Genomic DNA, 24,935 nt, shown 5'->3' with positions numbered 1-24,935 from the left:
AAGAGTAAGAGAACCGACGGTTACCTGAACAAGTGACGATTGATGAAGTTCTGAAAATCCTGTGCAGTCGGCTTGTCAGAACAGGCGGTAGGCAGAAAGGGTCCAAAATGTCAGAGCAAGTTCAGGGGTCCGAATGTTCTCTCAAAAGTTCTCAAGTGAAAATGACTGAAGTCAACACTCCTTTATATAGGCGAAGTGAGAAGGCGAAGGGTCACTTCCAGAATTCAAAATTTGGGCGGGAGAATCTCTCGGCCTTTCGCCGAGTGACACCTGTAGCAGGCCGTCGCCTATTACAGTGCGGCACCTGTCACAGGTAACACGTGACCAGTCACGTGCCACTTGTGAGGGGCAAATGATTAGGGGATTTTGCTCCCACCAATCGGAATGCGCCACGTGGGCCAATCAGGTCCTGCCAAGTGTCCCTCAGTTGGAACTGTCAGGGCTTGCCACGTGGCACCCTCTTATTTGTCCACCTTGGACCTATTATGTCATGACACGTGGCATACTCCATGCCTAATGGAGAAACCGGCCACCCAGGCCCAACTTCCGAGGGAAGCCCAATCAGCCCTAGGTTAACCTAAACCTAGGGTTGGCACGTTTCCCAAGGTTATAAATACCTCCCTTAATCCTCATTAAGGGGGGATTACGGAGATAACAGGCTGATCACGCTAACAAAGCAGATTACCTACATTAAACACTCTCACCTAGAGAGACCCAATCACTTTAATTTCCGCATTAATTACTCCTTAATCAAGTACTAACTTGACCGTTGGAGGCGGAGCTCCCACCACCAGGAGTCTCCGTTGTTTTGCAGGTACAGGCGTCCGGTTCCAGTCTCGGAATTGTAACTCTCCCGCAGGACATCAGAAAACCCCGAAACAGTAAGAACTTAAAACTTACCATTAGAAAAGGTAAAGGACCTGTAAAGTAAGAATTTCCCTTCTTCCATACGTTAACAGAATCTTTCAAGTGCTCAATCACAAATGTGCACCAATCCAATTCAGCAATTTTCTTTACATCCATACAACTATACAAGAATTTAATGTATAGTTGTGTGTTGTTTGTTGATCGAATGCAACAATTGACAACACATACCACAAAGTTCCAAAGAAATTCATCAGAAACTGTTTTTTCCTTCTTCAATTCTTGAATTCTGTCAATCAATCTCTTGTTGGTTGGACTTCTCTTTTAGAGGTAAAAAAAAACATATAAATTAAAACCTATGGAGATAATAGATCTGTTTTAAAGCAGAAAACACTTTAGAACATAATCAAAGCACTTTAGAACATACAATTTATAACATAACCATCTTATACCAATATAATATCATAAAAATAGCTAAATATAATTTTGAACATTACAAGTCAAATAACTACATAAATGATCTACGTTTTAGAACATAAAATTCATACTTTAGAACATAAAATTTAAAACATAACCACATTATATCATCATACTTTTTGAGGCCAAACTTGCTTCTCCAAGCTTTTAGAAACTTGCTCCATTTCATATTTGACTCATCATTTGGTTGCTCAATCCTTTTGCCTCCCAATGGCAACCCATAAGCCAAATGAACATCAATTGCCTCCAAAAAGATTTGTTGTTTTCTCTTTGGTAACATCAAACAACATCTCTCCGTGTCAAAATTCGTAACCAAGTTTTCTGTCAACCTAGAATTATAATGAAAAATGTAAGATTTAAAGCACAATACAACTATATTTAGAATATAATAGTCAATCTTTAGAACATAGAAGATTAAAACATTTAGTATAATATTTAAACTTTTGAACATAATTTAGAACATTATATAATAAAAAAAGTCTATTTTAGAACATAATAAACATACATTAGAACATAACAAAAAATTAATTTAGAACATTAGTGTATAGCAATTCAAACATGAGAGATCATAATTTTAGAATACAAGAAGTAACTTTAAAACATAAGTAATTTACAACATAATCATATTATTTAGAACATATGCACACAATTTAGAACATAATCATACAATTTAGAACATATGCACATAATTTAGAACATAGCTAATTTCGAACATAATCATATTATTTAGAACATATGCACAAAATTTAGAGCATAACTAATTTAGAACATAATCTTATAATTTAGAACATTAGTGTATAGCAATTCAAACATGACAAATCATAATTTTGAACATAACATTGATAATACTTATGATTTTAGAATATGATTTTAGAACATAACATTCTACTACTTACATAGAATTAATATGGATTGGTAAATCCAATTCCAAAAAGCCTCCAAAACTAATGTTCCGAATAGCTTGCTTTTGTTTTTTCCGAAAGATTTATCAACACATCCTTCATGAATTGAGTAGGAGGTACTCTTTGATAAGGTTGCCTCTTAACTAGTTTATCTTGCTCATTAGCTTCTACTATTTGGACATCCTCACCATCTTCTTCTTTTACAATCTTTCTTTTCTTTTTCTTCACATCCTCACCATGAATAGATAAACATAATTAGAACATAGATAAGCAAAATTAGAACATAAGCGTGCACTTTAGAACATAAAAATAAAGATTGTAAAGATTAAAGAGTATTATTACCTGAGTTTGATTTTTTTTTATTGATTTTTTGTTCCTCCTCACTATCATCTTCCATCTCCTCTTTTTCATCTTTCTCTTTCATCTTTACATCACCCTTATTATCATCCTCACCATCATCTTCACTATCATTATTCTCGTCATCATCCTCAACATTATTACCCTCTTCTTCTTTTTGATCTTTTCCTTCTTCTTGATCTCTTTCTCTTCCTTCCTTTTTTTGCAATTTTCGAGGTGGTTGAAGCCTTGTTGGAAGTTTTCTATGTCTTATAGCAACACTTTTACTTTCAATATGCTTCTCAAATTCCGATCTATCGATTACTTCCGCTTCAACGTTTTCAACTTTCCTTTAAAAACAATCAAAAATAATTTGAATACAACTAACATTAAATAGAGTGCAAATATAAAGGGATAAGATGAACATAAACTATAATGGATACATATTAGAACATAATACAAATCTTCAGAACATAAGAGAAAATTTTAGAACAAAATGGAAAACTTTAGAACATAATGGAAAACTTTAGAACATAATACAAATCTTTAGAACTTAAGGGAAAACTTTAGAACATATTGGAAAACTTTAGAACAAAATTTAAAACATAATAGGTAAAGTTTAGAACATAGTTTAGTTACCTTTTTCTTACATAAGTAATTTCTTCTTCTTGTATATTAGTAACTCCTCCTTCTGATTTTTCTTCATTTTGGCCTTGCATTTTGCTGCAATTTTAAGAAATCAAAAACATTAGTAACATTCCAACATTATTATTATATTTTTGAACATAGGAATAATTTAGAATATGCTGAAAAATAGTTTAGAACATGCTAAAAAAGAGTTTAGAACATGCTGGAGAGTGAAAACCCCAAAATAGAATGAGTAAACTAGAAATTTAAAAGACAAATGAAACAGAAACATGATAAGGTTTGATTGAGTTTATTTTCAGCTCATGTTCTAAATTATTTCAACCTATGTTCTAATTTTTTCCTATGTTCCAAATTTTTTCAGTCTGACATCTGACAAATGTTTTACATTCTTAATTCAAATCCCATGTAAATGTAATTTCATCTTCTCAGGCTTCTCTGTTATTTTGTCCATTTTATAGCTAAAAACCAAATCCTACTAAATTAATAGATTATGTAATACTAAGTACTGTAAGGACTCAGAGGCTCAGAGCCCACATTTTTGGCGTAGTGGGAGAGGGTTTTATACTTTTACAATTTTTATTTACTCTACGAAGTACTATATGCATTGTTCTTTTAGGTTAGCCAGGCTAGCCGCTATCGAAAAAATCAGCAAAAATCGAACACTAAATTCGAACTACAGATCCAAAAAAATAAGAAAAAATAGAACATAAAGAATAAGCCAGATTTGTTTTTAGACATGACTAATTGATGCAAGCAGAATAAGTAATGCCAAGTTGTTCAAGCTATGCTTGCTCATTATTCTTCATACCACCATATGACAACAATAGCCAACAATAGCCACCATCCATACCACCATATGCAACAAAATCTTCATACAAACATGGCTTCTCCTCTCAATGACAACAATAGCCACCAAATCAAGGCAACATGTACAGCAATCCCGGTCACTCGTATTGTGTCCATTGGTAATCCAAAAGATGACTCAGACTCACTACTCATCAAACTCAAAGTCGAATTCAAGCCATTAAATAACATTGACGGAAGAGTGTTATCACACATATCCATCAACAACAAATACCAGATACATATCCATCAACAAGAAAAAAAAACAGTGATTTTAAGAAATACTGGATATTCATATTCATAGCTATAATTTCGCTTACTAACGAAATCGAGCATTTAGCAGACATTTTAAAAAAACGCAACTCACGAAATATCAAAAACAAATCAAAAAAACCATAAAAATCGAAAACAAAAAAAAACCATTAAAATCGAAAAAATCATCGAAAAATCGAACTAAAAAAACATAAAAACGCAAATATCAAATCACGAAATCGCAAAATCAAATCAAATAGTCGGAAAACATAAAATCGCAAAAATCAAAACAATAAATCGCAAAATGTACTTGAACAACATGCTAAGTTCATGGAAATTTGAACAGAATCGAAAAAAAAAAACGCAAAATCAAATCAAAAAATCGGAAAACATAAAATCGCAAAAAGCAAAACAAAAAATCGCAAAATCTACTTGAACAACATACTAAGTTCATGGAAATTTGAACAAAATCGAAAAAAAAAAACATACCTGAGTCGAAAATCCTTCAAATTGCAATTTCTATGGAGATTTTTGGGGGTTTGCAGAGAGAGAATGAGATGAGCACGAAGAGAGAGAAAGTTAGAGGAGAGAGAAAATTTTGATCGAGTGGTAGGGCCGTAGGGGGTATGAGGAAAAATACGTGTTTTAATCTTAACCGTCTAAATTACCTTAATCCTACGGCTGAGATTGGTTCTTATATAACTAGGGTTCTTACCGGATCCCTCCCATATATATATATATATATATATATATATATATATATATATATATATATATATATATATATAGGGTCGGGATCCGGTGAGAATCACCTTTTATGTGAGAACACTCCTAATATATGAGAACAAATCTAAGCCTTAGGATCAAACAATATCAACGGCTCTAATAAATCGAAACTTTTCATCCATATACTTCCTGCTATTCAGAAAAACAAAGTGAAGAAACTACGAGCTTCAATTTCAATGAGATTCAAGGATTTCGAACACAATTCCGTTCGATTTTTGTCAGATTTCAGCAGCAACAAGAATCAACAAGCTTCATAGATTATACTGGTAAATAATCAACAAAAATTATGTTAATTTTTTCCGAATATAATTTTCTTAAATTTTTGTCAGTGTTTTCGAATTTACGCAGTGTTGTAGTTTATCATTATCTTGTTTGTGTTGACAGAATCCTTTTACTTAGTTGATTAATTTTTGTAATGAATTTTGTAATTGTGTTGCAATTAAAACTTGGTTTAAAATGGGTTATTAGTGCATTTTTATGATAATTAAGAATATCCTGATAATGCATACAAGGTGTTTGATAAAATGCTTGTTAGAAATCTTGTGACTTGGTACTCTATTAGCAATGAGTTTGTTTTGAATGAGTTCGTAGGTAATACTTCGGATACTTTTGATGCGGAAATGATGAACTGCCCTTTGTTATGAATCCTTTTACCCTTTATTTTGTAATTATTTGATAAATTCAATAGAAGATATGTAAAATGAGCAAATATAATTAAAAATGAGCAAACTAAATATGAAAAGTAATATAGTGAAAATAAAATGAGTGAACAAAAATAAAATGAGCAAATTGGTCAAAAATGGATGAAAATGAATTTTGGAATAGATATGGTTCTTCTTCTGGGTCTGTGAAAAGAAGGCTTGTGAAAAGGCCTAAAAGAGTTAATTCTTCAGATGTTGAAGTTATGCAGATTGCTCATGCTCATGCTCATCACACTAAGGTTTTGTTTCTTTTTCCCTATGGTTTAATTTTGTCGTGTCATATCAATTTTGCTATATGTAGCGTTAAGGGCTAAGTATAAGCATTAAATATATTTCCGACAATAGTACTTCATACATGATTGATTTAGATGTTTAATGTCTTTATTTATTGCAATTGTTGTCAGAATTAAAAAATTCAAGCAATTCATTAATCAAGGGTGTTGAGATTTCTAGGAATTTCAGACAAGTGAGGGATGAAATGTGCATCAGAATAGGGGTGTGATTGTGGTTGTGCTTTAGGACACATTTAATTTTATGATTAAACTATGTGACACTTTTGAGATCATATATTTCTTGTGGTACTACTATATTTGATCACTGTACCATGATATTCTCATAATGATTTTTTTTTTAATCACCAAATCAAATGTGGCATATTAATGTCTTTGATAAGGCATCTGGCAGATGGAATAGTGTCTCAAATCGTTTATGTTTGTTGCTCCGAATTTTGTGATGAGATAATCAATTAATCATCATATTGTCTGATTCACAGAAAAACTAGGAAATGAATATTGTATGAAGTTTTGTTCTGCATTCCAATAATGCTAATACAATATCAAATTGAGCTCTTAGTCTTTTCCTCTGGGACTTTGTATTAGCTTCCCATGGACGAAATTTTGGCAAACTACTTTAAAAAAGTTGTTTGTGTTATTGAGTACAAATCAATTATTGTGCAGGAACTATCTACATGGCATACTCTTTCATTGGCATTCCAAACTCTTGGTGTGGTGTATGGCGACGTGGGCACAAGTCCTTTATATGTCTTCACTGACGTGTTTAGCAAGGTACCTATAACATCAAAAGTTCGTTGATATTCTGGGAGCACTGTCTATAGTGATGTATACGATAGCCCTTGTGCCCTTGGCAAAATATGTATTTGTAGTGCTTAAAGCTAATGATAATGGAGAAGGTACATGAATGATTTTCCAACTTTCTTTTCACCTTATGTGCTTTATCATGAGTTATTTTGCATCTAAAAATAATAGGCTACTTCTGGCGGTAGGAGGGACATTTGCTTGTATTCTCTTATAAGCAGGTACGCCAAAGTGAATAAGCTTCCAAATCAACAACAAGCCGACCAACAGATCTCTAGCTATAGGCTCAAACTACCCACTCCGGAACTTGAAAGGGCTTTAAACATTAAAGAGATTTTGGAAAGGAAAGCTTTCATGAAAACCCTTATACTATTTTTGGTTCTTACAGGAACTTCGTTGATTATAGGGGACGGTATCCTGACTCCAGCTATGTCAGGTATGTAATTTTTTTCAAATGAGCACATCCATGTAAAAATAGAGTATGCGTGGGCTACTCAATATTCTCTCTTTCTTTAACAGAGATTATAGTAATTGTGGAATTGCTACTCAATAAACATCACACTTCCACAGATAAAGTTCAACAATATTAACTGAATAAGTTACAAATAATTGCTTTGTGAGCACTTCCTTTCTGTGTTCTTAGCCTTTTCCGAGTTGGTTGTGCTCAAACTTATCCAATATCTTATAGGATATAGTTTTATCTGACCACTTTAGAGCAATATAAAATAAAATAAAATAAAAACATAGGAAAGCTATATATTCACGTAGCCACTTCTTTACGAGCCCAGGCAATTGCTTGCCTCTGCATCACCAGCTCTTACATGATGACGATTTTTGTAGTCCTTTAACCATTAGTTTGCTCATTTGTTAAATAAGCAAATAATTAGTTACTCATTTGTAAAATAAGCAAACATTTTGTTTGATCATTTAGGAAATGAGCAATCAATTTTTTATTCATTTAGCAAATGAGCAAATAGTTAGTTGCTCATTTGTCAAATGAGCAAATAGTTAGTAGCTTATTTGTCAAATGAGAAAACATTTCTTTAATCATTCATTAAATCAACAAGTATTTCTTTGCTCATTTAATTATCAAATGAGCAACAATTATTTGTTCATTTTATCAAATGAGCAAACAATTCTTTGTTGATTTATCAAATGAGCTATTAAAAATTTATAACATAGAAAATGATTTAAAACATATGATAAACCTATTAACTCAACTGGTAGAGCATTATGCAAATGCATAGGGGATGTAAGTTCAATTTCTACATAGGTTATCTCTATAAACAAAATTAATTAAAAAAAAAATTTAAATTCGTACTAAATTATATGAGCAAAAAAATGGTTTGAAATGATTTATGACTAAATAAACTTTGTTACAATTAAACTCTCATACGAACTTGTGTTTCCACATTACATAAATGAACCTACGTGGGATTCGAACCTACATCTTTTGTGCATTTGCACAATGCTCTACCCTTGAGCTAGTAGGTTAACGTATTTAAAACATTCAAACACACTCACAAATGAGCATTAATTTGACAAAATGAGCAAGAATCATTTGTAAAATGAGCAAAAATTCAATGCTCATTTGTAAAATGAGCAAATAGTTTTGTTGCTCATTTGTCAAATGAGCAAACATTTCTTTAATCATTCATTAACTCAGCAAGCATTTCTTTGCTCATTTGTGAAATGAGAAAACATTAATTTGCTCATTTGTCAAATGAGCAAATAATTAGTTACTCATTTGGAAAATAAGCAAACATTTCTTTGATCATTTGGGAAATGAACAATCACTTTTTTGCTCATTTAGCAATGAGCAAATAGTTAGTTGCCCAAAAAAATACAATTAAAAATAAAAAACGAAATTAACAAACCAGGAAGTGCACATAACAAACACAGTAGTGAATTAGTAATTTGTCGACGTATACACGACCCTAGATAGTAATAAAATCTACCATATCGGTCTGGCCGCCAAAACGAAACGTGACACCTAGCAATCAGTGAATGAATCAGATCACACACTGATATTCCCGCAGTTCAAATTGCTACAAGTTTGTCCAGTTTTCTGAATCCTAAAGTAATACTTCATACTTAATAAATACTGCTCAACTTGTCTTGTAAGGTAAAGAATACTTCAGTATTATGCAAAACGAAGGAAAAAGAACAAGTGAACACATACTTAGATTGGAAATTCTTGCATGAAATATGGGACATCAACATCTAACAACTAAAAGAAAACACATACTCTGTCCAGAAAAAAGGATTCTCTTCATACTATTCTTAAATAATGCAATTAAGTTGAAGTTCCTTCTGATCATTATAATTAATAATTGTATTAGAATAAAGAAACAATAATAACTTAGATATAGCAATAATATAATGCATACAACTCTTCATTTGCTACCATATAAAGCAGATTAAGTATCATCAAGAATATTATATACCTTTTGAATAAAACCATCTTTGACAACAGAGTTGCTGAGTTTATTGAATAAGTCATATAAAAGATCCACTTCTTCCTCAGTAACTGCAACACAAAACAATCAATAATAGTTAGAAAGATCAAAACTTTAGAGTCTACAACATGTTCAAATTGTGCCATTTGAATTTCAGCCAGTGAACTTTCAACCATAAATATTAAATACCAAGAAAGATGGCAGCTTAAGCAACAAAATTATAGCCTCAATCAATTCCTTGCAATTATACTCAGATTTAGAGCTCTGAAATATTCACATTTAGATCCAACACCAGAAAACAAAAACAAAAAAAAAAAACAAAATGAAAGAAAACTGGAAAAAAAAAATCAGTGAGGCATTTCGTCGAATACCTTGTAAGCAGTCACAATTCTCAGCTTCTTTGCGTACAACATCAAGAACATAATCAATCAATCACTCACATCACAAAAAGAACATGTCTACAATAAAGTATGCATAAATTACTAAGATAATAAACTGATATAATCAACTAAGCAAGCTAAATTCATATGAGCAAACTAAATTCAAATGAGCAAAGTGAAATAAAATGAGCAAACTAAAATAAAATGAGCAATTTAAACTAAAAATAAATTGATACTTACATTCATCGTTCTTAAGTAACAACTGGAAATTTTGGTTCATCGTTTGGATCGGAGCTTCAGTTGAATCCATTTGCAATTCGCGATTTCTAGGGTTTCAGCAAAAAATCGAAAAAACCCAATTCATGAATAACGTAATTTTGTATCAAATTTTAGCAACATTATATAAAAAATAAACAACATTAGACTAAATAACTCAATATAATAGTGAATATTCAGCATAATATCGCTCGAAAATTCAATCACAAACACAAAGTTCAGATTATAAACAAAAGCATGATTAAACAAAATTTACAAGAATACAAAATCGTAAACGAACAAACACAATCATTTATCAGATTGTCATCCGTTTAGACCAATTAAAACCATAATTTAACAAAAAAAGTATGTTAATAATTTAATATTAGGCTGAAAAAAACATACAAAAAATCGAAAAAAGGCAAAATTGAGCGTCATACTATACACAATGAAAAAATTCGAATAAGAATAGAATTTGATGATGAAATTGAGGAGCTTACAAAAATTTGATGATTAATCCCGCCAATTTGATCTTCATGTAAGTGGAGTTTCTTAGTGGAAAGTTTAGAGAGAGAATGAGTGAAACCTGATAAACTTTCATAGAGGAAGTCGTTTGGAAAAGAGGAAGAAGAAAGAGGTGTAGTTTTTGTGAAATTTACAAAAAAGCCATTACTAATACTGTTTTTCAGACGTTGGATCAATTTTGATCAATGGTGTAGATTTGTTCTCATATAGATTAGAGTTCTCACATAAGGAATGTGTTCTCACATGATCCCATTTCTACATATATATATATATATATATATATATATATATATATATATATATATATATATATATATAAGTCCTAGTTTGAGTCGTCGAAGGCAAGGGGATGAGTATACATACATATATATATATATATACATACATATATATATATATATATACATACATATATATATATACATATATATACATATATATATATATATATATATATATATATATATATGTATGTGTGTGTGTGTGTTATGGGCTTATGGCTAGATTTTTATTATTATAGAGGTGAAAAGGAAGACATACACAACAATACGATGATCACAAAATTTACAACTTTAATTGTTACGTACTTTGTATATATATATGATGTATGATATGGAGTACCGAACTAATACAAGTACGTACAATACTCATTATTGATCTAATAGCACACATGCAGTCACTAGAATTCCTTATTGTTTGGTATAGGTCTACATACTAACATAGAAGATTAGAATTTCCCATCCTAAAAATTATTATTAATCTATAAAAAAAAGAAGACTTAACAGAATGAAATATTTGAGCTGGTTCCAAGAAAGCCTTGCGCCTATCATACATGCATGTCACTTGTTGAATATCAATTAAGCTGAATCTTGAGCGGATTTGAGCAGATATTAAGCTGCTTATAGCTCTTCATAGAGGGTATATTTGGTAACGTTTGAATAAAATCAAATCAGATACCCTATTACCTGAACAAATAAAATAACATAAATGAATTATTAATTAATCACCAATTTTAAACAAGACTAATACAATTATTCAATAAGTAGAATAATTGATGAGAAATGAAAAACAAGTAAATACCTTGAGCATCAACGATGTTGGTACCCGCAAAAGCCAAGATAAGGCGGTGAACGAATACTGTATACTGGAGAAGACTCGAAACCACCAGCCACGGCACAGTGAAGGGTGGTGACTCGGTCAGACCCGGTAACTCAGTTAACATCGTTGGAAATGTAATGCAATCGAATGAATTGCATAGTTATTTCGGTCCTCACTCGTGCCCGGCCGGGCGAGCTGCGCCCGACGGGGCGGATTGAAAGTCAGTTTTTGGGGTGCTCTCGTGCCCGGCCGCACGGTTTGTCGCCCGACCGGGCGAATTGTCTCACGATTTTGAAGTCGCTCTCTTTCCCGACCAGGTGGCGTGATGTTGAGTTTCCGAGCCCGTCGGGCGAGGTTCGCCCGGTCAGATTGCCTGGGAATTCTTTTTGGGGATTTTCATTCTCGCCCGCCCGGGCGGCTGTGACCCGACCGGGCGCGATTGCTTGTGTCAGGGAGATTGTCCTCGCGTCCGACTGGGCGGCTGATCGCCCGACCGGGCGCGCCTCTTTAATTGCTTAATTACCCCGTATATTTTCTAGATATAAACAATATTTTTCCAACAATTTAGAAGCGAAATTGTATTAATTTAATATACTGTTGATTTGGAATTTACGGACAATTTTAATTACTCTGGGTATCGAGAAATTTGCGGCCTGTAATTGTCGAAGAAGAGAACAATATTTATTGGAATTATCGAAATTATACGAAGCATTATTTGGGAGTAGCACTACTACAATTTGAGGCCTCTTGTAACATTAAAATTGGTTACAACATAGCCAACATCTGTTACAATAGCTCTACTGTAACGCCATTGTGTATGTTACATTTGCTGCCTTAACATTAGATCTATTGTAACGGTTAATGAACTACTGTGACTGCTTTAGGAGTCTATTGTAACGCGGCCCAACAATCAAAATTAAATGTTACTCTAGCTACTAATCCAGTTACAATAGACATGTAACACACTTTTCAAAGCTATTTGTAACGGTTGTAGTAGCAATCTAAATTATATTATTTGATGCCATCAATTGTAACGGTTGTTTGACAATAAGTTAATTATAAATATAAATTAATTTCATCTATTACATTATCATTCTGATTATACAAGGAACAATTAATGTACAAAAATTATTATATATACTCAAATTAAATTGCATGAATTACATCATCTTGCTTTAGCAAGTTTCTAAACTTACAAATTTGAAAAGTAAAAAAAATTACATAAAAAAAAAATAAAATAAAAAAATCTAAACAAATATGAGTACTTTTTTTTTTTTTTTTTTAGAATCGGGTGTGTGTGTGTGTGTGAGGGGGGAAGGGGGGATTACACCTCTATAAGTTCGTTCCATCTTTGACTATTTTAGTTAGGATCAGGTTGATCTTTTAGAGTTCCCCTTGATTAAAATCAGTCAGCTGATTAACAAAATAACACAGCTTTAGTTCCTACTGCACTTTAGTTCAGTAGAGATACTCTGTATATACACTACATTATTAGTAGATTTGTGGATATCATGTACAATCGTGTTTAATGTATATTAAGGTTAAGGTGGTGGAAAAGTGACATCGCTCTCCGTCTCATGTCGTTGAGGTTTACGGATCAAACAGAGGAGGAGAAGGGAGTTGTTTGTAGAGAAAAGGAGGAAGTTTGATTTTTTAGAGAGAGAAAATTTCGTGTATATGTACCCACTGGATAATTTCTTTTTGTGGTTTTTCAAACTTGCCAATGAACTATATTCTATTGTTAATTGGATATTTTAGATATATGTCAAAATTTTATCTAGATTTATTTTACACAACTTTCATATGTAGCTGGCCACATCTTGTGGATGGGGTTACTTGTTAATGCTATAAGGGTTACTCATTCACTTTTACAAGAGTTACTTGATAAGTGTTACATGGGTTACTCTATCGTGTCATAGGGGTTACTTGATCAGTAATATAGGGATTAATCAGTCATTGTTATAGAGGTTACTTTTTACAAGTGGTCATATGGTGTGGCTAGCCACACACAAAACGCGTGGTATATTTTATCATTAAAAAGATAAATAAATTTAACTAATTAAGTCCTTAATTTTATTCTATAATATATATTATAATTTATATTTACATTTGATTTACTAGTAATTTACATTTTAAATTAAATTAAATTTAAAATTCAAATAAAGTATTCCCACTTGGTTACAACATATCATGAATGGATTTTGTTTTAAAACATTTTTACCACGAATTTTGTGATGCAAAAATTACAATTTTATAAGGTGTTTATTGAAAAATATAAATTATTTAATGTATATGAAAAAATAAAGTTTATTGAAACTAAAACTCAAAAATAACTTTTTATGTTAAATCTAATATCGGTTACATGTCATATTTATGTATAGTTATCGTTTATATGTGGTACGACACTTGGCAAAAAAATAAAATGCCAAGTTTTACTGTCTTGTGGCCTGATTGCAGGACTGGGCTTTAATTAGTATTGAAATGACTAGTTTGTACCCCGATCGATGCCCCGAGTCTTACTTTTAAAGATTCTTCTTATTTTTGAACATATAAACTATATTTGTTTATATTACCTTTGTTTTTGCAAGGTCTTTAGGCTTTCCAGACGGTTCCTAAATTAATTTATAAGTATATTTTTAATATATCAACCTTTTATACATCTTATTATTAATATATATAATTAAAAACATTAATTTTCAAGAATTGTCATTATAAGATCTAATTGTCAAGAATTTAAATTATAAGGTTTGATCGATTCATATATTATAAATGGATCTTGTTTTGAAAAACTTTTTAAAACGAATTTTATGATGTCAAAATAACAAATTTATAAGATATTAATTTTAATCTATAGTTTAGTTTATACATAAAAAAATATTAAAAGTCTTATTGAAATAAAACTCTAAAATAACATATTTATCCTAAAATTATTTTTTTTATCCTAATAAATTTATCCGGATTTTGCTTATGTAGCAACATATATGTCATGCTAACTTATCGCCCATGTGGCGCGACACTTGGCAAAAAATTATAAAGTCAAGTGTCACTGTCTCGTAGCCTGGTTGCATGAATCGGCTTTAATTAATTTATATTATTATTATTATTATTATTATTATTATTATTATTAGCGATATGATGATATGATATTAAATAGATTTGTGATTTGCACAAGAATTAAGGCAAAAAAGAACATGTAAAAAAGGTGCGAGGGTAAGGAAAAGCTAAACAAAAATCAAATGAATAACCCTTCACTTTTGATCCTTTTTAGACCCTTCACTTTTGATCCCTATTAATAACCCTTCACTTTTGATCCCTATTAGACCCTTCACTTTTGATATGATCCACACTAATTAAGGAACGGATGGAGTATCATTTAAAAATTGCATTAAATTACCCTTTTATCATCTATTTTTCTTGTCTTTATTAAGTGACCTTTTAAATTACCCTCTTATGCAAAAATATTTGTGCAAAGTTAGCTCTTCTATGTGAATTTAGTTTTTTCATGTACTTTTATTATTTTCTCTCTCTACTTTTTTGCAAATCCCATGTGAATTTAACTTTCCAATGGACATTTACTAATTCCTCCTTTCCCTTCTTAATTCACATGAAAATTCGTCATATAAGGCTAAATAAAAAAGGGATGGAGAAAGTATTTATCTATGTACTTTATTGTCAATTTAACTTTTCCATGTCCCCTTTCTTGATTCCCGTGTATTTCACAAATGGGAAAAATCATTTGAGAACAGATGGAGTAATAAAAAAGTAATAATGGAGGTCGGACTATGAGAGGAGATAAATATAATATTAAAATGTAGTTTTTTTGCCAAAAGAGGAAGTATAACACTTAAAAAAAATACGACCTCATTTAATAAGTGTAACACTTGAAAAAAATAAAAAATAAATAAAAAAACACGAAGGGAGTATGAGAAATTTATCACGAAGTACTCCTTTTGTTTCACATTGATTTTTCCCATTTTGATTGTACATGCTTTGTGTCTTTTATTTGCGACACTATAATTAACACTTATCAATGCGTTACTCTCTATTATATTAAAAAATTATCATAAATATAATACTTTGTAATACAACCTTTGAGCGATACAATTTAAATAAGATAATTTTTTTATTGTTTCTTAATATTACAACCTTTGGTGTTGTGAATCTTAAAGAGATCTAAACTAGTTGTAACCTTTGTTAATTATGCCACCTGTTACTCTAGGATTAGCTTAAAGAATTATTTTAATCATACTCCCTTTGTATTTTATCAGCCGCTCCACTTTTTTTTTTGCGGCCATATTTTATTACTCGTTCCGTTTTCATTTTGGGAAACCTTTTACAATACTTTACTAATTTTCTTTCCTAGTGGACTCCCAACTATTATACTTAAATATTTTAATATTCTCTCTCCTCTCCACTATCATACTTTAATCTTCCACCAACCCCACTTCATTCATATTTTATTATGAGTATTTTTTACTATTTTTTCTAAAACTTCGTGAATGGGAAAATGGAGAAGTAATAAAGTATGGAGAGAGTAGATACACAAAATATCTACTTTATATTTTAGAGAATACTTGTACTAGTATGTTTTTTAGGACATCATAGTATAGTACTCGTACTCCAAATAACAAACTCGTATTTGGGAAACTATTTTGCCCACACGTAATTGTCATAGCAAAATCACAAGCAAACTTGGGGTTAATGTACATTGATGAGGTAATTAAAACAAATGCCTCGAATCCAAAGATTAGGGCATAATCGCGATCATTTTTGTAAAAATGCAGGTTACCATTGCCATTATCTTTACTGATAAGCACTTGACTAAGCAACAAATAGTTATTAACATAGTAAAAAGTCTAGCAGACTAAAAGCATCAATAAAATCAAGTTTATTAACATTCAAAAGATTACAAACTGCATAAACATAGCAACAGATTATTTGATCCAAAATTTCTTATCAACGACGACCTGTACACGTATGTTGCAGCCAAAACTGTATGCATTATTTAGCAGTTAGCAGAAAGCGTAAAGAGAGACACAGTGGTCATCGAAATATCCTAATATCCAACACACTTCAGGGTAAACCGAGGGGCTAGTAGTGTTTCAGATCATTCTTTTTACAGGTATGACTAACAGAAGAACATGGACCTGCACACTCTGTTATGCAGCTTGGGGAGCTCAGGCACAGGAGGATTTCCAGCAGAAGTCACGCCTCCATGACCCGATGATGTTTCTGACAGGTCTTCATACTTCAGGAAATGAGATGCTTGGGAGGCTGCCAGATGGGCATATCGAATTGGTGCAGCTGCAAGATAAAAATGGAGGAGAAAAAGAAAAAAAGACTTAGTATTGTGAAGTGAGCTTAATTTTCTTACAACTATTTGCCAGAGTTAGCAATAAGATTTACCAATAGATATAGCAGTAGTGCTCCTCTGGTACCTGCATGTGTTAAAGTATACGCTTAAATCAGTCCTTGTGCATATTTAACTTTAAACACAAAAAAATTGCAAGTATTTTTGAGGTCAAGAGCTTCTTACACATAGGATAAAGAGTGAATCAACTCTTGCAGCTCATCTGCTGTAAAGGCATTCTGATCAAGCAGAACATGGTAGTGAGTTGGCCTGCTTGTGCCCTGCAAATTTTGACTCACATTATGTTTGATCATAGAAATGAAAAGGTTCCAGCAGTGAAGAATATGCTGTGATTATGTCTGCTACTACTTGCGAAGATTTACAGAATGTGAAGAGCTCATTAGAATATACAATAGTCCAACAGCTATGTTATTAATTTCAGCTATCTTTGTTACATCCTCAATACTTGCAGATGGTTGGACACTTATCATTTTGGAGCAAGAACATATACAATTTACTGACACCAACAATCGAGTTTGATTAGTATGAAAATTCATGTCAAAGTATCGAGTTGTAAAACAAGTTCAATGTAGATAGTGCATGACAATGCAAATGAAAGGATCAATACTAGATGAGCTGATTAAATCCTACTTTTAAGAGTAAGAAATTTCTAAAGTTCTTTCACTCACAATCATCCCATTCTGCGCACACATGTAGAAATCATAGTAACGAGGATCGCAGACTTTGCTGTCACCCACAGTACCTGCATACAACAAAGGCAACAAATAAGGCCAAACTTTCTGAATTCTTTGGGAAATCTGATTCTTAATATTTTGCAAGTGTGCTAGATTTGCTAACCAGGTGGTACATTGTCTTTAGGTCTTTCTTGTTGGAAAAACTTGGTATGATGATTTTTCTGAGCAATGATTATGGTGTACTTAGGAGACCAACTATCACCAAGCGCTGTGCATGCCTGAAAAATGATGTGAATTTGCCATGCACATGCTTATATAACAATTCAGTCTAAGGAACATTTGGAACAAACCTGAAGAATCTGTTCAAACTCTATGTTGAGGACCTGCTTGAATTGCGACTCACTCACTCCATCCCTGATCGTGTATGAAGAAAAATATTAGTCTCTGCAATAGGATCTAAAGATTGCATAAACACCAAATATAAAGCATCTCATCTGGTATCATACCTAAATACTATGACTTGTGATGGCTTAACTGGGGGGCGTGAACTTTTGTAGAATTCCTCCAGAAGCTCTTTATTAAAAAAGCAAATATCATGCACATCTAATATTTAGTTAGTGTACAAGGTTATTTGATGGATAAAGTCCAAAAAAAAAAAACCTGAAAATGCCTCCGTCTTCTCCTGTAGGCAAAGGCTTGTACAATGATTCGATCATTTCAACCTTTGGGGACTGAGAACGGACAGATGCTCTGTACCGATATATTGATGAGGGCCTAGAACTCACAACCTGTATATATTTGAAAAATAAATCCAGTTTAGCTAGTAGTTAATTAAAAAGGAGACAAAGGAATGTTAGTGTTTTACTAACAGCAGCAATAGAGGGAACTCCAGACTGGCCAGGAGAGCCATGATAGACATCCATTCCGAAGATTATAGGCTTATCAATGAGCACAGGAATGTTACGCTCAACTGCAAGCCGATGATTCACTCCGCCCAAGCTGTAAGGAAGTAAGAGATAATTACATATAAACCAAAAGTAGTATGAAATCTAAAAGTAAAAGCAATGAAAGCATGTATTACTTTGGCATTAATCTTAAGCAGAAGATTGGTGAGGTACTGCTCATTGGCTCGTTGAGGTGCCAAGCATTGACTAACAACTCCAAGTTCAACAAGGGCTTTCTTTTTCCAAGGGCCTGTAGAGAACATTTGATCAATCAACTTCAAACATGAAATACAGATATGAATCATATGATGTGCAAACATTATCAAATGTATTTCAGAATTTCTGACCATATATTTCAGAATTTTTCCTATCAGCAAAGACACACAGAATAATAGTAGGGGGTTTATAACGTAGTCGTGACATCACTTGATCAGCCATTTTGTCCACTCGAACAGGAGGTGGTGCTCGCCTATACTGTGGATCCTCCTCAAAAGTACACAATGGAAACTTAGGGATCTCCTGAATAGATAGAAAAAAAAAACAAAAAGAAAAGAAGTTTCAGACATTATTAGCTGAATATACTACTACTCTGAAAGATGTACAGGACAATAGGCACACAAAATATATGATTTTGTTCTGACTTACAATGCCTTTCATTTCCCCACACTTCACCAGGTCTCTGCAAAGGTCGAATATGTTACAGCGTGCAGAGAAGTTCACTACCACCCTGTCTTTAATTGTAACGGGATTTGAAAATTTCTGCAAGAAAAAAAGAACAAACATTAAAAAGATGGGAAGAAAGAGGTCTCAACTGAGGGACCGAAAATGTGAACTACCTTGTCCTTTACATTCCAACGTCCATTTCTTGGAAAATCTTCCCCATCACCAAATTCCAGCTGCAAGAATTAAAAATATGCAGGAGATTGTTGTAGAGAGGTTAATTAAATTTAACAAACAAGTCCCTTTGTTTTTTTTCCCAAGAGGGATGGGCAGTGATACCTCGGGAGCAGCCAAAACACGGCCTTCAACTTGCATAAATTCGTTGTTGATTGTGATGCCACAGGTACGTAGGAGTGGCTCAGCAGCATAATTACTTATCCTCATTGCCTAGCAAGAAGCCAAGACGCGAACATAAGCAAAATGTGGCAAAAGAAATGAGAATGTGGTAATGAATTAATCACAAAGATTGCAAAGGCATACATCTGTGAGGGTCCTTATTTTTTCTTGTGGCTTCTGCCTTGATATTTCTACCAATGAAGATCGCTGACGAACAGTTAATGCTTTAGTGTACCTCTGTAGCGGAAGCAACGAACACAGCTGAACAAAATTAAAGTGGTTCAGGTAAGATAAGAGTAATATAAATAAGACCTCAAAAAAAATAAAAAAATTGCTACAAGTTTATCACCTCGATTGGTATGTAAATTGGCCTCTTTGGTTTACCCACATTAACACAAGGTAAGTCCCCTGAGTACTCTAGATTTATATCTCGATATTTAGCAAAATATTCTGAAACTGTTGGTTCAGTTTCCACAAAATTCTCTCCATCTCTTTCAGCCGATCTCCTCCTTAGTGTGAACCTTATAGGACAGAACATTTCATAAATTATCAAAGATCATCATATAGCAAAGACTAAAGCTAGCATGGATAACTCTCACCTCTGTTTTCTGCAAATATCTTCACTCAATCCACAGATTCTCCACTCAGTATTGGCGGGTGCTACTCTTACTCTCAGATTTTTCAGAGTGCGCTTAGCCTATACAAGGTATTATGACAAGTATCACTTATCAGAACCCCTCAAGTGAAAGCATGTCCCTATACAGTATGAACTAGTGTAATAGCACCTCGAAGTTCCGTTTTTACCTTCACCCAATCAATCTCGTATGAATATTGTATATCCTGGTTGTCTAGGAGAAAATCTAGCAATGGTCCAGGCTTAACAATCGTTGTAAGCGTCCCATCTGCTCTCACAGTCACAACAAAGAAAGCACTAAGGGTCAAGTGTTGTTCCAAACGCCAATATACCTTGTAAAAACATATGGAAACTAAACACTTACCCATGTTCAAAGACAGTCCACTTTGAGTGGCTCGAAAACTTGAATGGTATCCCCTGCAACCAAGAATACCCCTTCCAAGGACATCAAAGTTCCTTTTATTGTCGTGAAAGAATGATTGCCTCACCAAAAGGCACCCCCTTATGTATAAAAAGAGAACATCAGTATGTACAAAGAGGAAACAAAATTTGAAAAAAGAACAAGGAGTAAGAAATTTGAACTTACTTATTTGCAGCATGTTGCCTCAGTACTATGTCCAGAACCCGGACAGCATCTAGGAAGTCCTCAGATTCTATACCACGGAGAGCATCACTTATTGCCTTAATTGGGATTTCTGTTGCATAACTGATCTCCACCTTAAAAGTCTTTCTTTGAGATACGCGTTTTCTTCTCTTTTTATCACTCTCATTGCCTCCCGGGCTGCTCTTACCATCCTTCCTACAATAAAATGATGTTTTATAGTACTAATGTAAGCAATGTATCAAAGTAACAAGCACACAAGCAGTTTGATTACTTTGTTAAGGCATTGTTAATTACCTTTCAGATGAGACCTTGGGAGGGAACCGACAGTAAACAAGGTCTTCTCACCATCATAAGCGAATTCCTTGCCATCCAACTCAGAGCTGTATGTTTCTTTGATCTTGTCCATTACTTTTCTTCCTACACCCTTCATTACTTCAACTGGTTTTCCATCTTCATAGTAAAGGGCAACCTGAGGGGTAGGATAAGAGAGCATAGTACTTCAGATATTTCATCTTCCGCAACAACATTATTATACAACATGATTGCTATTTAAAAAGAGATTAGGTAGATGAAACATACAGAGTATTGGAAGAAGTAGTAATCAGTATTGTCAATCTTGACATCGAAGTGATTGGTTAATAGTCGAATTTTCTGCCCTTTTGATCCACAGCCAGGCCTCAACATAGGAACTCGTTTCTGCTTTTGTTCAGCAGCATCCATTTTCTAGTACAGACAATCTACACCAAAATGAAATCAAAATAACCATAAATCCACAACTGTTCTATGCTTCACAAGTTCATACAACTATTACATTACCACAAACAACATAGAATTGCAATAACATATACACCACCAATCATTGTGTGTTCGGATTAATCTTTCAAGAGGCAACTTCTACGAAAAAAGGTCTCTTCTTACTAATTAACTCACTAGTCAATAATACAATTTTTTTTTTTTTTAACACTACAAAAGTACCACTGTTCTTTCCTTAAATAATTTCTTTGTGAGCTTACAATACACTTATATAATCTTTATCTATTACACATTTTTATTCTATGCAAAAAATTCTTTTAAATTCTAATGTAATCAAAATCTTGTGCACTTGCAAAAGTACATTTAAGTGAAAATGTAAAACTAAAATATGAAGACTAGTCGATTAGAAGATAAAGATTGACAGAGAAATTAAAAACTAAAGGCAGAAGATTACAAAAATAAAATTGAAATCAACTGTTGTTCTTATTTGGACGAATTTTATTTTTATTTTATTTTTATTTTTTTTGAGAAAAACCCAAAAAACATTAGAACACCAAGAAATAATCATAAAATGCCTATAATATTACCCTTTTATCAAAATAGAAAGAAAAACATGTTTTGTGTCTTGAATGAAGTTGCCATTTTCCAAAACATAAAGAAAATTCTATCAATCTTTAACAAAAATATGATGAAAATTAAAATGCCTAAAATTAAATACAAACAATTAAATGTAGCCTTTTTCTTTTTATCATTCCTTAATTGTGGGCAACTTTTCCAACTTACGAAGTAAAAAATCTAAGTACCCATTTTACGTAAGATCATCATATTCATCAAATGACATAAAAAATTGACAAAGTTACTAAGAATATGAAATAATTAATAAAGAAAAAACGAAAACAATTAAATGATGAAGAACTCAAAGTAAAATAGAGCAGAATTATACCTTTCCAGCGAGAAATTCTCCAGAAAAAACCTAAAACCCAGTAGAATATGATGAAGAAGAGCAAGTTTGTTCTGCTAGAAAATTATGAATTTTAAAGAGAATATGAAGAAATTGTAGTAAAAGAAGTAAGAATAAGGGGGAAATGAAGATAAAAAGAGTAGAATATAAATGAAAATTACAGAGAGAAACCTTTGCTAATTGCTATTATTAAGAGGTAATGAAGCTTTAGTTAAATTTTGGTCTCATTTGTTTCTCTTTTATAAACGAAGAAATTTGACGAGTATGACACTATGAATGTATGACCGTGACTATGTGAGTTTACGTACGTACGATTAGGCCCGTTCTTGGAATCTTGGATACGTGAAATTTCAATTGTTGTAATAACTAAAAACGGATAAAGTATTTTAATTAATGTTACAAGTTGTAAAGGTGTCAATTCGGTGAAGTGGGGTTGGGTCCGTTTTATTTCAAAGTTAAGTTATGCTAAATTATTGTGTGCATATGAGTTGAAATTTGAAATGGATATTTTCGAGTTAGATTAGATAGATTCGGTCAGGAAAGTTAATTGGTCATTGTTATAGAGGTTACTTTTTACAAGTGGTCACATGGTGTGGCTAGCCACACACATAACGCGTGGTATATTTTATCATTAAAAAGATAAATAAATTTAATTAATTAAGTCCTTAATTTTAGTCTATAATATATATTATAATTTACATTTACATTTGATTTACTAGTAATTTACATTTTAAATTAAATTTAATTTAAAATTCAAATAAAGTATTCCTACTTGGTTACAACATATCATGAATATAATGGATTTTGTTTTAAAACATTTTTACCACGAATTTTATGATGCAAAAATTACAATTTTTTAAGGTGTCTATTGAAAGATATAAATTATTTAATGTACGTGAAAAAATAAAGTTTATCGAAACTAAAACTCAAAAATAACTTTTTATATTAAATCTAATATCGGTTACATGTCATGTTTATGTATAGTTGTCGTTTATATGTGGCACGACACTTGGGAAAAAGTTGAAATGCCAAGTCTTATTGTCTCATAGCCTGATTGCAGGACTCGGCTTTAATTAGTAGTGAAGTGACTAGTTTGTGCCCCGATCGATGCCCCGAGTCTTACTTTTATAGATTCTTCTTATTTTTTAACATATTAACTATATTTTTTTATATTACCTTTGTTTTTGCAAGGTCTTTACGCTTCCCAGACGGTTTCTAAATTAATTTTTAGGTAAATTTTTAATATATCAACCTTTTACACATCTTATTATTAATATATATAATTAAAATCATTAATTTTCAAGAATTGTCATTATAAGGTCTAATTGTCAAGAATTTACATTATAAGGTTTGATCGATTCATATATTATAAATGGATCTTGTTTTGAACAACTTTTTAAAACGAGTTTTATGATGTCAAAATAACATATTTATAATATATTAATTTTAATCTGTAGTTTAGTTTATGCATAAAAAATATTAAAAGTCTTATTGAAATAAAACTCTAAAATAACATATTTATCCTAAAATAAATTTTTTTATCCTAATAAATTTATCCGGATTTTGCTTATATAGCATCATATATGTCATACTAACTTATCACCCATGTGGCGCAACACTTGGCAAAAAATTAGAAGGTCAAGTGTCACTGTCTCGTAGCCTAGTTGCATGACTCGGCTTTAATTAAATTAATGGGTTTTTCTAAGCTATGCCCCTAAGGTAGTCGAGTTTCTAAGCTGTACACATGCTTTTTCAAATTTCTAAGTTTTGCCCCTCAACTCACTACCATTAATGAATGGTACCCTCTTTGGGACTTCCACGTCACCTAAAGTTAACTATAAATTTAATAAAAAGATGATAAAAGGTAAGGAAATGATAGGAGAAAGAAATCTTCGTCGCCGCAACCCTAATAACAAAAACTGAAGCCACGAAATCACACTCTCAATTAACTTTTAAACAATTAATAAGGGAACATTTTAGTATTAATAAACAATTGAACGGCACGACTTAGAAACTTGAAAAAGCATGGGTACAACTTAGAAACTCGACTACCTTAGGGGTATAGCTTAGAAAAACCCTAAATTAATTATTATTATTATTATTATTATTATTATTATTATTAGTGATACGATAATATGATATTAGATAGATTTGTGATTTGCACAAGAATTAAGGCAAAGAAGAACATGTAAAAAAGGTGCGAGGGTAAGGAAAATAAAGCTAAACAAAAATCAAATGAATAACCCTTCACTTTTGATCCTTTTTAGACCCTTCACTTTTGATCCCTATTAATAACCCTTCACTTTTGATCCCTATTA

The 24,935-nt window shown here is 32.2% G+C and overlaps 3 protein-coding genes and 1 long non-coding RNA gene across 6 annotated transcripts; all 4 read right to left on the bottom strand.

Moving 5' to 3' along the window:
* Positions 1-6,530: 6,530 nt before the first annotated feature.
* Positions 6,531-10,640, bottom strand: LOC110711777. 3 transcript variants are annotated; one of them, XM_021890194.1, is made up of 4 exons: positions 10,498-10,640; positions 9,983-10,068; positions 9,351-9,433; positions 6,531-6,877 (listed from the first exon to the last, which is right to left on the bottom strand). In XM_021890194.1, exons 1-4 carry the CDS (start codon positions 10,596-10,598, stop codon positions 6,866-6,868), a joined length of 282 nt encoding a protein of 93 aa, XP_021745886.1. In that variant the 5' UTR covers positions 10,599-10,640; the 3' UTR covers positions 6,531-6,865. The 3 variants fall into 3 exon arrangements, 2 of the variants coding, with proteins under 2 accessions (XP_021745886.1, XP_021745885.1); XM_021890193.1 differs by lacking the exon at positions 6,531-6,877 and adding an exon at positions 8,718-8,896; XR_002509425.1 differs by lacking the exon at positions 6,531-6,877 and adding an exon at positions 9,734-9,820 and having other exon boundaries at positions 9,069-9,433.
* Positions 10,641-16,493: 5,853 nt separating this feature from the next.
* Positions 16,494-17,065, bottom strand: LOC110711623. The gene is made up of 2 exons (XR_002509384.1): positions 17,027-17,065; positions 16,494-16,924 (listed from the first exon to the last, which is right to left on the bottom strand). It is a non-coding gene; the product is annotated as an uncharacterized LOC110711623 (long non-coding RNA).
* Positions 17,066-17,152: 87 nt separating this feature from the next.
* LOC110711569 (protein argonaute 4A-like) lies at positions 17,153-19,713 on the bottom strand. The gene is made up of 12 exons (XM_021889979.1): positions 19,609-19,713; positions 19,446-19,505; positions 19,255-19,368; positions 18,957-19,128; positions 18,784-18,859; positions 18,535-18,664; positions 18,326-18,453; positions 18,172-18,273; positions 18,016-18,079; positions 17,829-17,943; positions 17,660-17,733; positions 17,153-17,251 (listed from the first exon to the last, which is right to left on the bottom strand). The coding sequence occupies exons 1-12, from the start codon at positions 19,711-19,713 to the stop codon at positions 17,153-17,155; spliced, it is 1,239 nt and encodes a 412-aa protein (XP_021745671.1).
* Positions 19,714-20,480: 767 nt separating this feature from the next.
* Positions 20,481-21,695, bottom strand: LOC110711622 (protein argonaute 4-like). Its single transcript, XM_021890034.1, has 4 exons — positions 21,483-21,695; positions 21,198-21,372; positions 20,664-21,098; positions 20,481-20,567 (listed from the first exon to the last, which is right to left on the bottom strand). Exons 1-3 carry the CDS (start codon positions 21,621-21,623, stop codon positions 20,974-20,976), a joined length of 441 nt encoding a protein of 146 aa, XP_021745726.1. The 5' UTR covers positions 21,624-21,695; the 3' UTR covers positions 20,481-20,567; positions 20,664-20,973.
* Between the last annotated feature and the right edge of the window lie 3,240 nt (positions 21,696-24,935).

This window comes from Chenopodium quinoa, unplaced genomic scaffold, assembly GCF_001683475.1.
Source record: "Chenopodium quinoa cultivar QQ74 unplaced genomic scaffold, ASM168347v1, whole genome shotgun sequence".
Lineage (NCBI taxonomy): Eukaryota > Viridiplantae > Streptophyta > Magnoliopsida > Caryophyllales > Amaranthaceae > Chenopodium > Chenopodium quinoa.
The sequence above is the reverse complement of the archived record's forward strand: the minus strand, read 5'-3'. Positions and strand labels throughout refer to the sequence as shown.